Here is a 13,423-nt window from a genome sequence, read left to right on the forward strand (position 1 = left end):
CAAACAAAAAAAAAAAAAAAAAAAAAAAAAAAAAAAAAGATTAATATGAAGGAAACAAACAAAAGCCTCAGACTAGAAACCCAATACTGTCACCAAATCCAAGTAGCATCCGAATGATGGGAGGCCTGTTAGTGACACATGAGGGGCCAGGGACAGCAGGATCTGAAATGTGACCACAGGCTACAGGGTCTCAGCCTGCCCCTGTGCGGGCTGGGTCCCATGAAGACACAGAACAAGCTATCTAAAACAGTAAAGGAGCCACACAGCCTTCCTGCCTTTTTGCCCTAGAAGCTTTGGGAACAGTGGAGGGGAGGGAAATGACCAAAGCAACACCCCTCCAGGCTTGTCTAGGCTCCTTCTAGGTTACAAGTTTTGTTTTTGTTTTTTGTTTGTTTGTTTTTTGTTTTTTTTTGTTGTTTTTTGAGACAGGGTTTCACTGTTTTAGAGCCTGTCCTGGAACTAGCTCTTGTATACCAGGCTGGCCTCGAACTCACAGAGATCTGCCTGCCTCTGCCTCCTGAGTGCTGAGATTAAAGGCGTGTGCCACCACCGGCTGGCTGTTTGTATTTTTTTTCTTCAGGAATTTAACATCACTTCTTTAAGATAGGACCCTGGGCAACATTGTTTTCCCAAGCCAGTTTTTCCCTCTACATTTTCCTCCTTGTTCCTATATGTTTCTGAGTTTTCTATCCATCTATCCACCCGTGTCCCACCCACCTCCCCACCCATGCATCCTCCATTTTGCAAACTAGGAACATGCTAGTGCTGAGGTTACAAAGACAAACTAAATAGTAGCACCTGTCTTCATGGATCTTATGTTGTAACCCAGGAAAACAGCAGGGCAGACATGGCGCACCCAGAAGCCCAAGTGGAAGGATCTCGAGTTCAAGGCCAGTTTGGACTAAATGAGTTCTAGAGCAGCCTAGACTGCAGAGTGAGGTTCTGTCTCAAAAATAAAGTGCTGTGGTGAGGTGGAGGAACACAAGCAACCACACTTGAACACAGACGCAAGCTTGTCCAGCAGAATCAGTGAAGGTGATAGGATGCTGTATAATAGGGAAGAACAGAACCCAGTGCCATTCTCTCAGCAAGAAGCCAGCAGCCTGTTCTAGCCTTGCCCTGTTGCTCATTCTTGGACACACTTAGCAGGCTGGACTAAAGCCCCTTCTAGTTTTGTTATTCTTGGGCCCGGCAGTTCAAATGTATTCATACCATCAAAACTCAGCGAGAGAAGGGCAAACCCTGGGTACCCAGCTTTGCCTACAGTCTTGCAGAGATGACATCAAACTCCAGCCCTGAAAGCAAACTTTAGTGTTTGCAGGGCTGCCAAAGTGGCTCAGCAGGTAAAGGTGCTTGTCACCAATCCTGTTTAAGCCCTAGGACTCACATGGCAGGAAGAGAAGCAACTACTGCAAGCTGTTCTCTGACTTCCACATGTGTTCTGGGAACACATAGCCCTTGTGTATCCTCCACTCTCTCCTACGTGAGGGGGGGGGGAAGAGGGGAAGAGAGATATACAGAGACAGAGAGGCAGAGAGAAACACACACAGGCACACACACACACACACACAGAGAGAGAGAGAGAGAGAGAGAGAGAGAGAGAGAGAGGAGAGGAGAATAAATAAGTAAATAAGTAATCCAAACGTGGATGTTTTGTGCACAGGCAGCCAGATCAGGAGTGCGAGGAGTGGTTCCCACAGCATCCCTTGCCTTTTGCAGTCTGGAAACTTTGGGAAGTGTGGAGGCTGGGGATACTTAGGTTTGTTTGAAAAAAATTCCTGAGTATGAGAATAATCTTTAATTTAGAAGAGAGGAAAACAGGCTCAGAAAAGTGAAGTTTGTAGGTTTTTTTTTTTTTTTTTTTTGGCTGACACTCTGGCAAGAGCCTCCAACTCCGTTTTCCTTTTCTATTTTCCAACAAAGTAGGCTACGATTTGAGGTTCTTTCCACATGTCCTGACTCAAGGAAATGGCTCAAACTGAACAACTGTGACTGAAGATTTCCTTCATTTAGTTCCCAAATAGAGTAATACCTTTACAGTTGAATCTCCATGACAACCAGCCTGCATCTCAGAGACTGTTTCTGACCTTTCGGGATTTCTAAAGCGATCTTCCATGGCAAGGTGACGGCAGTGGTGGTCAGGGAAGCTACGATAGATTCCGCCAAGCAAGGCTGCCACTGAATAATATCTCCAGACCTTACCTCTCATGCATTAGATTCGCTGACGTGAAGAAGAGGCACAGAATCCAGGACAAGGGGAAATGACTTGTATTTTATTTTATCAGCCAATAAATATATGAAAAATGTTGAAAGAGCCCCCTTGTATTGATGTGGGAGTGATTTCTTATTAATAAAGAAACCACCTAGGCCCCTTGATAGGCCAACCCTTAAGTGGGTGGAGTAAACAGAACAGAGGGCTGGGAGAAAGAAGCTGAGTCAGGGAGTCGCCATGATTGTCCCACTCCAGACAGACGCAGGTTAAGATCTTTCCTGGTCAGCCAGCTCGTGGGCTACAAAGATTAATATAAATGGGTTAGATTAATATGTAAGAGCTAACCAATAAGAGGTTGGAACTAATGGGGCCAGGCAGTGTTTAAAAGAATTCAGTTTCCGTGTAATTATTTCGGGTAAAGGTAGCCGTGGGGATGGTCGGATGCCGGGGACACAGTCCTGCCGATCTTAATTCAACATTGTATGACTGACTTCTCCTAGCGCATCACTGGAAAAGTATTTCTTGACATTGTCCTAAAAAGCATAACATTCCAATACATTTCTGAGTGGGTATTAAATGCTGTTCTATCCAAATTATCTCAGATTGAGTCTGTGGTTCTCATAGCCCCTTGGTGAAAAGACGGTGCCCCCCCCATCCTCAGTGGGAACCAGTCACCAGAGTAACGGGTTCTGCTCTGACCAGTAAGCAACCAAAGGGTCGTTCAAATCAGGAAACACGAGGCAAGAATGAGGCATCGTCATCATCACCTGCGGGAGCCAGCAGAGTGGCATCATTGGTGCAGGATTACCGCTATCCCACGTGCTTCCTTGCAACCTGCAACCCTCTCCTCATACGGTGTCCCTCCGGCTGCTTCATCGTGGCCTTCACCGCTCTCCTGAGGGGGAAAGTGCACATTCATGTGTGCACTTGTACACGTGGAGGCTGGACGATTACCTTAGATGTCATTCTTCTGGAGCTGCCCACCTTGTAAGAAACAGTCTCTTTCACTGGGCTGGACTTGTTGATTAGGCTAGGGTAGCTGAACCATGAAGCCCAGGGACACTCCAGACTCTCCCTCTCCAGGGCTAGGATGACAAAGCATGCCCTACTACTACCCATTTTCACACAAGTTCTGGGGATCAAAGTCAGGTTCCCGTTCCTGCAAGACAAGCCCTTTACTGATTGAGGCATTTCCCTAGTATCAGGAAGCCACAGTTTAATATGCCATGGTCCAGTCTGATGGCGTATAGGCCCACCAGGCTCAGACTCAGAATCCTCAAGTGGTCTGCTGGGTCAGAATGGGGTTGGAATGGAGATTGGGGGTTGACCAGATTCTGTGTGTATCTGGTTAGATTAGCTCGTGCGTGCCTCTTGCAAAGCCTTTGATGAGGATACTTTGGGCTTTGTTCCAGTTCCTTCCTATTGGGAGGAAACTCAAGTCTCTCAGCAGCCCGAGGGGAAGGGGAAGGTTACAGATATCAACCTGCATACTTGTAGCCTTCCTCCATTTGAGTCTCAAACACCAAGAAATGCTCTGCCTCCGCCTCTGCCCAGTCCCAGTTGTGCCCAGTGGCCACGGATTGAATTTATACATGGTCAGTTTACCAGGTACTGTACTCTTAGAGAAAACTGACTGTTTGTTTCCCAGCAGCTAATATTTGCCCAGAGTTCTTCAGTTAGGTGGGATTGTGCCCAATTTACTTCTCAGTGCCTGTTCTTGCACAGGTCTTAAGAATGCTATCACCAGGTGGTAGTGGCGAACACCTTTAATCCCAGCACTCGGGAGGCAGAGGCAGGTAGATCTCTTGAGTTTTAGAGCAACATAGTCTACAGAGTGAGTTCCAGGACAGCCAGGACTGTTGAGAACGGCGGTAGTGGCGAACACCTTTAATCCCAGCACTCGGGAGGCAGAGGCAGGCAGATCTCTGTGAGTTCGAGGCCAGCCTGGTCTACAAAGGGAGTTCCAGGACAGCCAGGACTGTTTCCCAAAGAAACCCTGTTTCAAAAAGCCAAAAGCTAAAAACCAATCAATAAAGCTGTCACAATAGCCGAGTTGATATTTATTGTGTGTGTGTATGTGTGTGCGTATGCATGTGTGTGTACATGCACACACACCACAGAGTAAACGTGAAGGTTATATGGTGACTTTCAGGAGTCAGTTCTCTCTGTCCATCATGCAAGTCCCAGAGCTTGAACTCAAGTTGTCAGGTGTGGTGGCAAATGTCCTCATCTACCTCACCAGCCCTCACATTTATTTTATCATTTTTCTTTTTTTTTGGTTTTTCAAGACAGGGTTTCTCTGTGGTTTTGGAGCCTGTCCTGGAACTAGCTCTTGTAGACCAGGCTGGTCTCGAATTCACAGAGATCCGCCTGCCTCTGCCTCCCGAGTGCTGGGATTAAAGGCGTGCGCCACCATCGCCCGGCATCATTTTTTTTCTTCCAGTTTAGTACTTACACTTTAAAGTATGCTTGCCTGATTAAAGAGCACCTTCCTGATATTTTTAATGGGGCCGTCTATGATTGTCCCTTTGTTCTGGGGGTAAATTAATTAAAATTATCTTTAATTTGGCTCCCAACCAAGGTTGTCACACACATCTCGAATGCTCTATAGAGGAGAGAGAAACCCGCATTTGACTAGTGTTTTACACAGTATGGACTTCGTGTTGGTTTAGAACTCTGATATTGACTTCCGGAGAAGATGATGGGACAGAGTGCTAACTGAGGAAGAAGGGGCCAACCCTGGAGGAGGAGCTGCCGTCATTTGAAAATCTTAGACTGTTCGCTAGGGTTGGCGGGCTCCTCCCTGGTTATCATCAGTGATTTTTCTTTATCTCGAACTCTGTGCCCCTTTGGAAAGTGCAGGGGAGTTGCTCAAGGAGCTGTTGCTGCCCGTCAGAGTGAAAGGACCTGCAGCCTCTTGTCTGGCGGGGAAAGTAAGTAACCAGTGGTTTCCCGCACAGAAGACAGCGCTGCCAGAACAAGTCTGGATGCCTCTGACTGCAGCTGTCCATAGGCTGGGCTCCTAAGTCTGTAGGAAACAAACAACCAAAGCAAACACACAGGACAAAGCCAGAAAGCAGTACGTAGCTGGAGCTGAGCTGAGGTCCTGCGTTCGGCCTTATTGGAGAGGCAGAGATGGGTCTGCTACTTTAATCTCAGAGTAGACAGTGGGGTCCAAGCCTGTGGAGCCGTTTCCAGTCAAGCCATTGCTGCTTTCTCGCGAGGGCTTGAAAGTCATGCTGGCATAGGTAAGTGACTCCTTTGATGCGGATGAAAGCTTATGAGGAGAAAAAGGAGGAAGAGTGAATTTGCAGTAAAAAGGTGTTCCTTTGAAGGTGTCCCAAAAGCTTCCATAACTGGGGACCCAAAGAAGAACCCATAAAAGAGTCACTTGCCCAGAGTCCAGAAAGTGACACCAATATCCCAGCCCGTAACCCAGTATGTAGATGACACAGAATAAACCAACTCCCCCCAAACAAATTTCACGCCACCTTCATCACGCCCCATTCTCCTCTTGCAGCCGTAAAACAACGGCATGGTCTTACCTTGATGGGAGGCTCTGAGAGAGAGTCCTGGGCCTGAGTGCTGGAGTTACCTGCAGCAGAGGCCAGGAAGAAGAGGGTTATACGCTCACCGTGGGGTCTAGAGAAGTGGGGAGCCTTTCCCTTCAACCTTGGGTGAAGGTTAGTAGGTAGGGGTATAGGGGAAGAGAAGCCAGGAAGAGCAGGGAGGGCCTCAACGTGGACCTGCGGGGAGGGTGGGCTGAGCAGGCCTTCTCTCCATCACTTCCCCCTCATTGCTCATGCTGTTCTCAGGGGCAGCAAGAGAAGGCTCATCTCCCAGAGACCACTCACTTCTTCTGCAGCTCTTGATGATGAAGAAGATAAGGGCCATGAGTAGCAGTGTCAGCAGAACCCCAGCAAAAAAGGCCAAGATCAAATGTTCCTTTCTGTTTTGGCAAAGAGAGGGAGCAGATGAACTGCTGGCAGGGGCCTCTTGGAGCCTTTCCCGGCAACCAGGCATAACTGTCTTGCTTAGGCTCTCTCATGGGCTGATGGACTTGCTCCCACCCAGGGGCATCTGAGACTCTCCCAGTCCTACCCTCAAGACTCCACACCTCCTCACTGTAGTTCTGGGGACTCGTGATCTTGGGCAATGCTGAGTTCATACCACTTAGAAACCAGCACTTGGGAAGCTGAGGCAGGAAGATTGTGGCAAATGGAAGCCAGAAAAACAAACTGGGCTATGTTGTGAGATGTGCCCAATCTCTCTCCTCCCCCGCACTCAAAGCAGCAGAACTATATACTCCTAAGATCAAACACTGAGTTCTTTCACTGTTCCTGGTCTCTTTTCACACCCAGACTGCCCTTCATAAGGCCCCAAGACAAAATAGTCAACAAAAAAACCAGTGCCGTGTGACTTGGATAAATGTGTTCCTTTACTTGGGGATGGAGCAAGAAGAGGGTGCAGAGCTGGTCACTGGGGTTGTCGTGGAGACTGTGCCTGCAGAGAACATGAGAGGGATCAGTTTGGGGGGATCAGTGTCCCTGCCCCTTCTCCTGCCATTCACTCCTGGAGAAGACCCCAAGTACCTCCACTACCCTTGGGGACTTACAAGTGGGCTACCGCTCCGTAGAGGGGAGAACAGTGGGTCTTTTTTTTTTTTTTTTGCCAGAGCTGGGCAAGTGAACCCAGGGCCTTTTGCATACCAGGGCAAGCCCTCCACCACTGAGCTACACCCCAACTGACTGACCTTTAAGATGAGATGGGGAGTTAGAATGAAATGGTATAGGAACTAAAGAAGCAAGGGCTAGTATCCAAAGCCCTGTGTCCCTTACGCAAACAAATAACATACCGCGTTTCCCTAAGGCCTAGTGGGAAGCCCTGGGGAGATGTGGATCCTTTGACCTCAGTACGCACTCCTCAAACTTCTCCTGACATCTCCCCCAACCATGTATGTGGTGTGTGTGTATATGTGTGCATGCATCTGTCTGTGTCTTTTTTAGTGCCTAACCCACAGGAAGGAGAACAAGAAGAAACATGAACTAGATTTTCTTAAACTACTAGCTGATCTACTCAGTCTGGAGAGCCAGTAAGGTTTTTCTGGTTCCTTTTTCTATTCCTTGGGGGCACTGATTTCTGCATTATGGTAAACTTGAAGGCTAACTCAGAAATGCTCTAGCGAACACTGTCCCCTGTGGAGTTTTCAACACAATTCCTTTTTTTGTCAGTGCCAAGGGAAGCGGTGACTTCTGTCCCGGACTCACTGGTTTTGGGTTTAGCTGTAGAGGAGGAAGATCCCATGCTGTCTTCTCCTGAGAATAAAACAGGTACTGTTTAGTTTGGTATGGAGTCTGGGCATGGCGGCGCATTCCCTGGGCTGATCCTACCGCCGAGGTGCAAGGGGGCATCTTAGGTGCTTTGTTCACCTGGATATGTTCAGTGACCAGAGAAGTTAGATCTGAACCCGTCAGCCTAGCATTGCTCTCTGTGCTTTTAGGGATATGCAGCTGCTGGGTGTAGTGGGCTATGTCTCTAATCCCAGCACTGGGGAGGTGGTAGGATGAGGGTCAGGAGTTCAAGGTCAACCTTTACTAAGCAGCAAATGTCCAAGTTAGCCCAGGTAACATTTGAGACCCTATTGCAAACAAACAAACAAAACCAAGGAGCTGGAGAGGTGATGGATCAGTGACTACGAGCATTTAGTGTTCTTCTAGAGGACAAGGATTCAGGTCACATCTATAACTCCAGTCCCAGGAGATCTGATACCATCTTCTGCACCAATACTGCATGCACATACATAAAAATAAAACAAACAAACAAATAAATAAAACCAAGAAAACGCCTAGCTGTTAGGTTATATAAGACCCAACGTCAATCATTCATTCAATCAATCAATCAATCAATCAATCAGTTTGTCAACCAACCAATCAATCTATCACTCAAAAAATACAAAGCAACGTCCAGAACTTTGGGGGGCACCAACCCACTACCACTGTGTGGCTTTGACACACCTGGTGACTTCTCCATTGTTACACAGAATGACATACGGCACTTCTTTAATCTGAGATACATGGTGGCTTTTCAGACATGTATGCATCTCACTAAACAGTCTCTAGGTATTATTAAAATGAATGCAAAGATGAGACTGGAGAGACTGGAGGTTAAGACCATTGGCTGCTGCTCTTCCAGCGGACCCAGGTATGATCCCCAACACACACATGGCAGCTCACAACCATCTGTGACTCTAATTCCCAGGGAGCAGATGCCCTCTCCTGATCTCTGTGGGCACCAGACAAGCACATGGTGCACAGCATCACAGCTAGGCAAAACGCAGAAACGATAGAGCATCTAAGGGCAGGAAAGCAGTATCTCCTGGATCCCTAGCGCATGTTGCTAGCTGAGTGGATGCCTTTTAGCCACGCCATGCGCTTTATTAAAGCCGCCTGAAACACTGCTTCCCGTACAAGGCCAGATCTGGGTTTTGCTCAACGTTTTATGTTTATGCTTACACACTTCTAAAACCCTTGCAGAACAGTTTTAGGGTGACTGTCCTTTCTGCTGCAGTACTTCTCCACCCTGTTTGTGAGGGATACTTTGCTAGATGTTGCACAGGTGTCAAAGACCAAAGACAGTTCCCAAACCTGGACAGCCTAGACCATGCTTTTTCTTATACATGCTGTCTTCGTTGCTGTTACTAATAAAGTTGGAGAGAAAGGATTTCTTTTGCTTACACTGCCACCTTACTCTTCATCATTAGTGATGGAGTCAGGACAGGAACTCAAACAGGGCAGGAACCTGGAGACGAGCTGATGCGGAGGCCATGGAGGGGCGCTGCTTACTGGCTTACTTCCATGGCCTTGCTCGGCCTGCCTTATAGCATTCAGGACCACCAGCCCAGAGATGACACCACTCTCCGTGGGCTGGACCCTCCCCCATTGATCACTAGATGAGAAAATGCCTTACAGCTGGATCTCATGAAGGCATTTCCTCAGCTGAGGCTCCTTCCTCTCTGATGACTCTAGCTTGTGCTAAGTTGACACACAGAACCAACCAGTACACACGCCATACCTGTGAAGTTTCCTTTAGAAAAGTATTACGGAGAGGGATTGGCTCCAAAACTAAAATAAAACACGGCAATCACAGCAATATACCATGGTAAAAGCTATTTAAAGCATAGTTGTTTTTTATGGGAATTTCCCGTTCGTGTTTTCAAATCAGAGTTGACCAGAAAGAACTGAAACTCTGGCAGCAGACTCGTGTGCTAGCATGTTATTGAGCACAAATGGACGTTCTTAACCAGTCCCCAGCTTACACAAACGTTTTCCGATGCGTTAATAACTGACAATGAGACTGGTGCTTGTATTTATAAAATTTTGGCTACAACCCTGGTTATTTTTTGGTGACCCCAATTTTAATTAGTATTTAGCAAACCTGTGACAAAAAAATGGGGTCTCTACAATTTCTGCTGAATTTGAAGGTGATTTATTTAGACAGAAAATGTCATAAACGGTTCACATGTTTTAAGCCATCAGCTCTCATAAGTGATTGTTCCCAATCCTTAGACAGGGGAAGACTTTTGTGGGGTGTGTGTGTGTGGGGGGGGTACTTGTCAAGGAAAACTTTCAAGTCAGTCCTTTCCTTTCACCTTTACATGGGGTCTGGGAATCAAACTCGGTTTTCTGTCCCCAAGTGTCATTAAAACAGTAGCAAGGCAGCGCTTTAACGCATCTGGTCACTTAGCAAGCACTTTCAGATCTGCCACTGTCAGATCAAAAAAAAAAAATACTGACAGGAAAATTTGGGGAGAAGTCTGCACTATGAAAACAGAAAGACCATAGTCCATGCAGAATCAGCTGGGATCATGATTTCTATCAATTGTCGGTTCTTTTTGAAATTTATGTCGGTCGTGTGAGGTGGTACACGCTTTTAATCCCAGCACTTGGGAAAGCAGAGGCAAAGGGATGTCTGTGAGTTCGAGGTCAGCCTGGTCTACATAGTGAGTTCTAGGACAGTCAGGGCTAGATCATGTCTCAAAATAAAATAAAATAAAAACAAGTCAATAGTATTCATTTCAGAACATCATAAAATATTAGCACATCTTGTATTTTATTATAATATATATTTGTAATTTCTATAAATATATATTTAAATTGTTGAAATGTTTTCTTCCCGAGGAATGGGGATTTCCACTACATCTTACATTTAAAGTTACTCATGACTGTCTGCTTTCGCAGCAGTGGCTCTATTCGAACGGGGAATCCAAATAAACAGTATCACATAAAAACAACTGAAGCCACTCTACCCTGCAGACAAAATCATCTTACAGCACCACAGAGAAACAGCTATTTACAAATCCAGGAGGCAAAAACAATAATACACCCAGAGGTGGTAGCACACACTTGTAATCCCAGCACTTGGGAGACTGCCTGAGGCAGGAGACTCGCCATGAGGTCAAGGCTAGCGTGGATTACACAGGCTGTCCCAAAACTCTAAAACAAGTCTGGCATGGTTGACTAACATTTTTTTTTTCTTTTTGGTTTTTTTCGAGACAGGGTTTCTCTGTGGTTTTGGAGCCTGTCCTGGAACTAGCTCTTGTAGACCAGGCTGATCTCGAACTCACAGAGATCCGCCTGTCTCTGCCTCCCGAGTGCTGGGATTAATCCCAGCATTTGGCAGAGGCTGGCGGATCTCTTGGAGTTCAAGGACAGCCTGAGTTCTAGGCCAGGTAGGGCTGTGTAGTGAGACCCTGCCTCAGAACAAAAGCAACAACAAAAAAACCTACCAATATAAGGGCCAGCGAGATGGCTCAACAGGGGTCAACCCATACCCCACAGCTCTAGAAACCTGAGTTAAATTCCTGGATCCCATGTGAAGGTGAAAGGAAAGAACTGACCTTAAAATTGTCCTTGACAACATGTACACACACACACACACCACAAATATATATTTTTTTTATTTCATAAGGAAATAACGGTAATCCAAACATGTGACAGAAGCAGGAGTTGAGCCAGAAACAATGGTGTTTGCAGTCTGATCTGGCACAAACGATTTATGAGACTTACCTACGAGACCTGTGCCACAGTCATTCAAATGCAATCCTTTACCCACCAAATAAGAAACCAGAAACCACCAAGTAAAAATTAAAATGTCCTTTGATGAGAAATTACTTAGTATGGATTAGAAGGGCCTTGAATTTACCTTTCCAGAAAAATTTCAGTCAAAAGATGCAGTTGTCGAAGACGAAACTTGCTTCTCTTCCTCGTCGTCTTTTTCAGAAATGGTGAAACAGGGTTTGCTTCCACTGCCACTGTCACCATCTAGCTGTCTCGCAAAGATATGTTTAAGTCCAAGCCACAGACTTCCTCTTTGAAACCAATGCTATTTTTTTTCCCATTCCCTGGCTTCTCTGTCTTTAGAATGGGTCTCTTCTTACAGAGGCTAGGCTGGCCTTAAACTGGTATGGACATAAACATGCCTGGTTTATGTGGTGCTGGGATTAAACTCAGACCTTCAAGCATGCTGGCCAAGCTCTCTACCAATAAAGCCACACCCCCCAGTTTCATATTTGTAAAGGCCCCATAACCATGATAGTTGTTGGCATACATTTTCACACACAGATGCCATACCGCAAGAAAAGTTCACTTCTAGAGAAGAGTTTATTGCTTAGCCTCCCTGAAGCTACTGACACCAGCATGAATGACATCATCACCGTCATCAAGGACTTCCAAATTTGCATCAGGCTTGATTAAGGAGAGGACGCTGACATAGAAAAATGAAGAATCAAATGTCTAAATTAAACAACAGGCTGAGAACTCAAGTGTGTTCAGAGCATTGAAATCCCTTTTGAGGGGGCAAGAAGATTAATTTATTTATAAGCATTTAATAAAATGACTAAACCCACTCATTTAGAGATGCCGTAGACCACCTAAGGATTGGTGGCTGGGGTTAGGTAGCGTTTGAGGGAGACACTAAACACAGATAGGCTCGAGCCAGGAGAGTATGGAGGTCTTTGGAATCCAGCAAATATGGAGCTATCAGGGTTCATTGTGTGAAGATGAGACTGTACTCATACAAACTCAAGATGGTGCATCAGTCACTCAGTATGGCCTGCAGATGCAATCAAGAGAGTAGATAAGCCGGGTGTGGGGAGGAATCTATGAATCCTGTACTCAGGAGGCTGAGAAAGGAAGATCTACAAGCTTAAGGCCTGGGCTATATAGCCAGACCTTTTCTCAGAGGGGGCAAATTTGACAAACACAAATGAAGTTGCTACCAGCATAAAACAGCATACTATTTCAGCATAAACTTTCTAAGTAGTACAGTCTGAAATGGTGGTCAAAGCTACAGTATTGTAAAGCCTTTTATCACTTTCAAGTCTTGGGCACTGTGTCAGATGTATGTGCTGTATTTTTGCAGTAGGTTTGTTTACACTGGCATCACTGCCAACATATAAGTAACGGTCTGAAGTATGACATTACCATAGACGTCACTAGATGATAATGATTTTCAGACTCTTTAAAATCTATGGGACTATAACATATATTATTAATGTTAGCTAGTATGTGCTATGTGACTGCATTTATAGTTTATAAAATAAAAACATGTGGAAGATTAAAATTTTTTTATGTGAAAGTTTTGCCTGCATAGATGTCTGTGTACCACATGCATAGCTGGTGCCTGTGGAGATCCCCTGGAACTGGAGTTCTGAACAACTGTGAGCTCCCATATGGGTGTTGGGAATTGAACCTGCATCCCCAGAAAGAGTAGTCAGTGCTCTTAAGTGCTGAGACATTTCTGCAGCCTAAGAGTTGTTTTTTTTTTAATTTTAGAGTTGTTTTTATTTGCATTTACCTGGTGACTAAGGATGTTAAACATTTATTAAAATATTTCTCCATCATTTGAGATTCTTCTGCTGAGACTCTCCAGCCTAAGAGTTTTAAAGTACATTTTTGCTGAGAATTACAATTTTTTGATTACTGCTCTTAACTCTAATCCACTCCTTCCCAACTTTATGTCCTTTATTAAAAAAATAATTCATCTAGTCTAATTTGTGTTGCTCATATTCTCATGGGTGTGGGGCAGTCCACTGGAGCATGGTCAGCTTACTAGGGGCTACACCCTTAAAGAAGATTGACTCTTCCTTCCCCGGAGGCTATCAGTATCAATAGCTCCCCAGCTGGGGTGGACGATTACAAGGCCCTCCCTCCT

The 13,423-nt window shown here is 45.6% G+C and overlaps 1 protein-coding gene across 1 annotated transcript; it reads right to left on the reverse strand.

Moving 5' to 3' along the window:
- Positions 1 to 5,300: 5,300 nt before the first annotated feature.
- On the reverse strand, positions 5,301 to 11,465 carry CUNH1orf162 (chromosome unknown C1orf162 homolog). The gene is made up of 6 exons (XM_005369794.2): positions 11,414 to 11,465; positions 7,480 to 7,527; positions 6,655 to 6,715; positions 6,067 to 6,161; positions 5,758 to 5,807; positions 5,301 to 5,489 (listed from the first exon to the last, which is right to left on the reverse strand). The coding sequence occupies exons 2-6, from the start codon at positions 7,514 to 7,516 to the stop codon at positions 5,331 to 5,333; spliced, it is 402 nt and encodes a 133-aa protein (XP_005369851.2). The 5' UTR covers positions 7,517 to 7,527; positions 11,414 to 11,465; the 3' UTR covers positions 5,301 to 5,330.
- Positions 11,466 to 13,423: the final 1,958 nt, after the last annotated feature.

This window comes from Microtus ochrogaster, unplaced genomic scaffold (assembly GCF_000317375.1).
Source record: "Microtus ochrogaster isolate Prairie Vole_2 unplaced genomic scaffold, MicOch1.0 UNK60, whole genome shotgun sequence".
Taxonomy (NCBI): Eukaryota; Metazoa; Chordata; class Mammalia; order Rodentia; family Cricetidae; genus Microtus; species Microtus ochrogaster.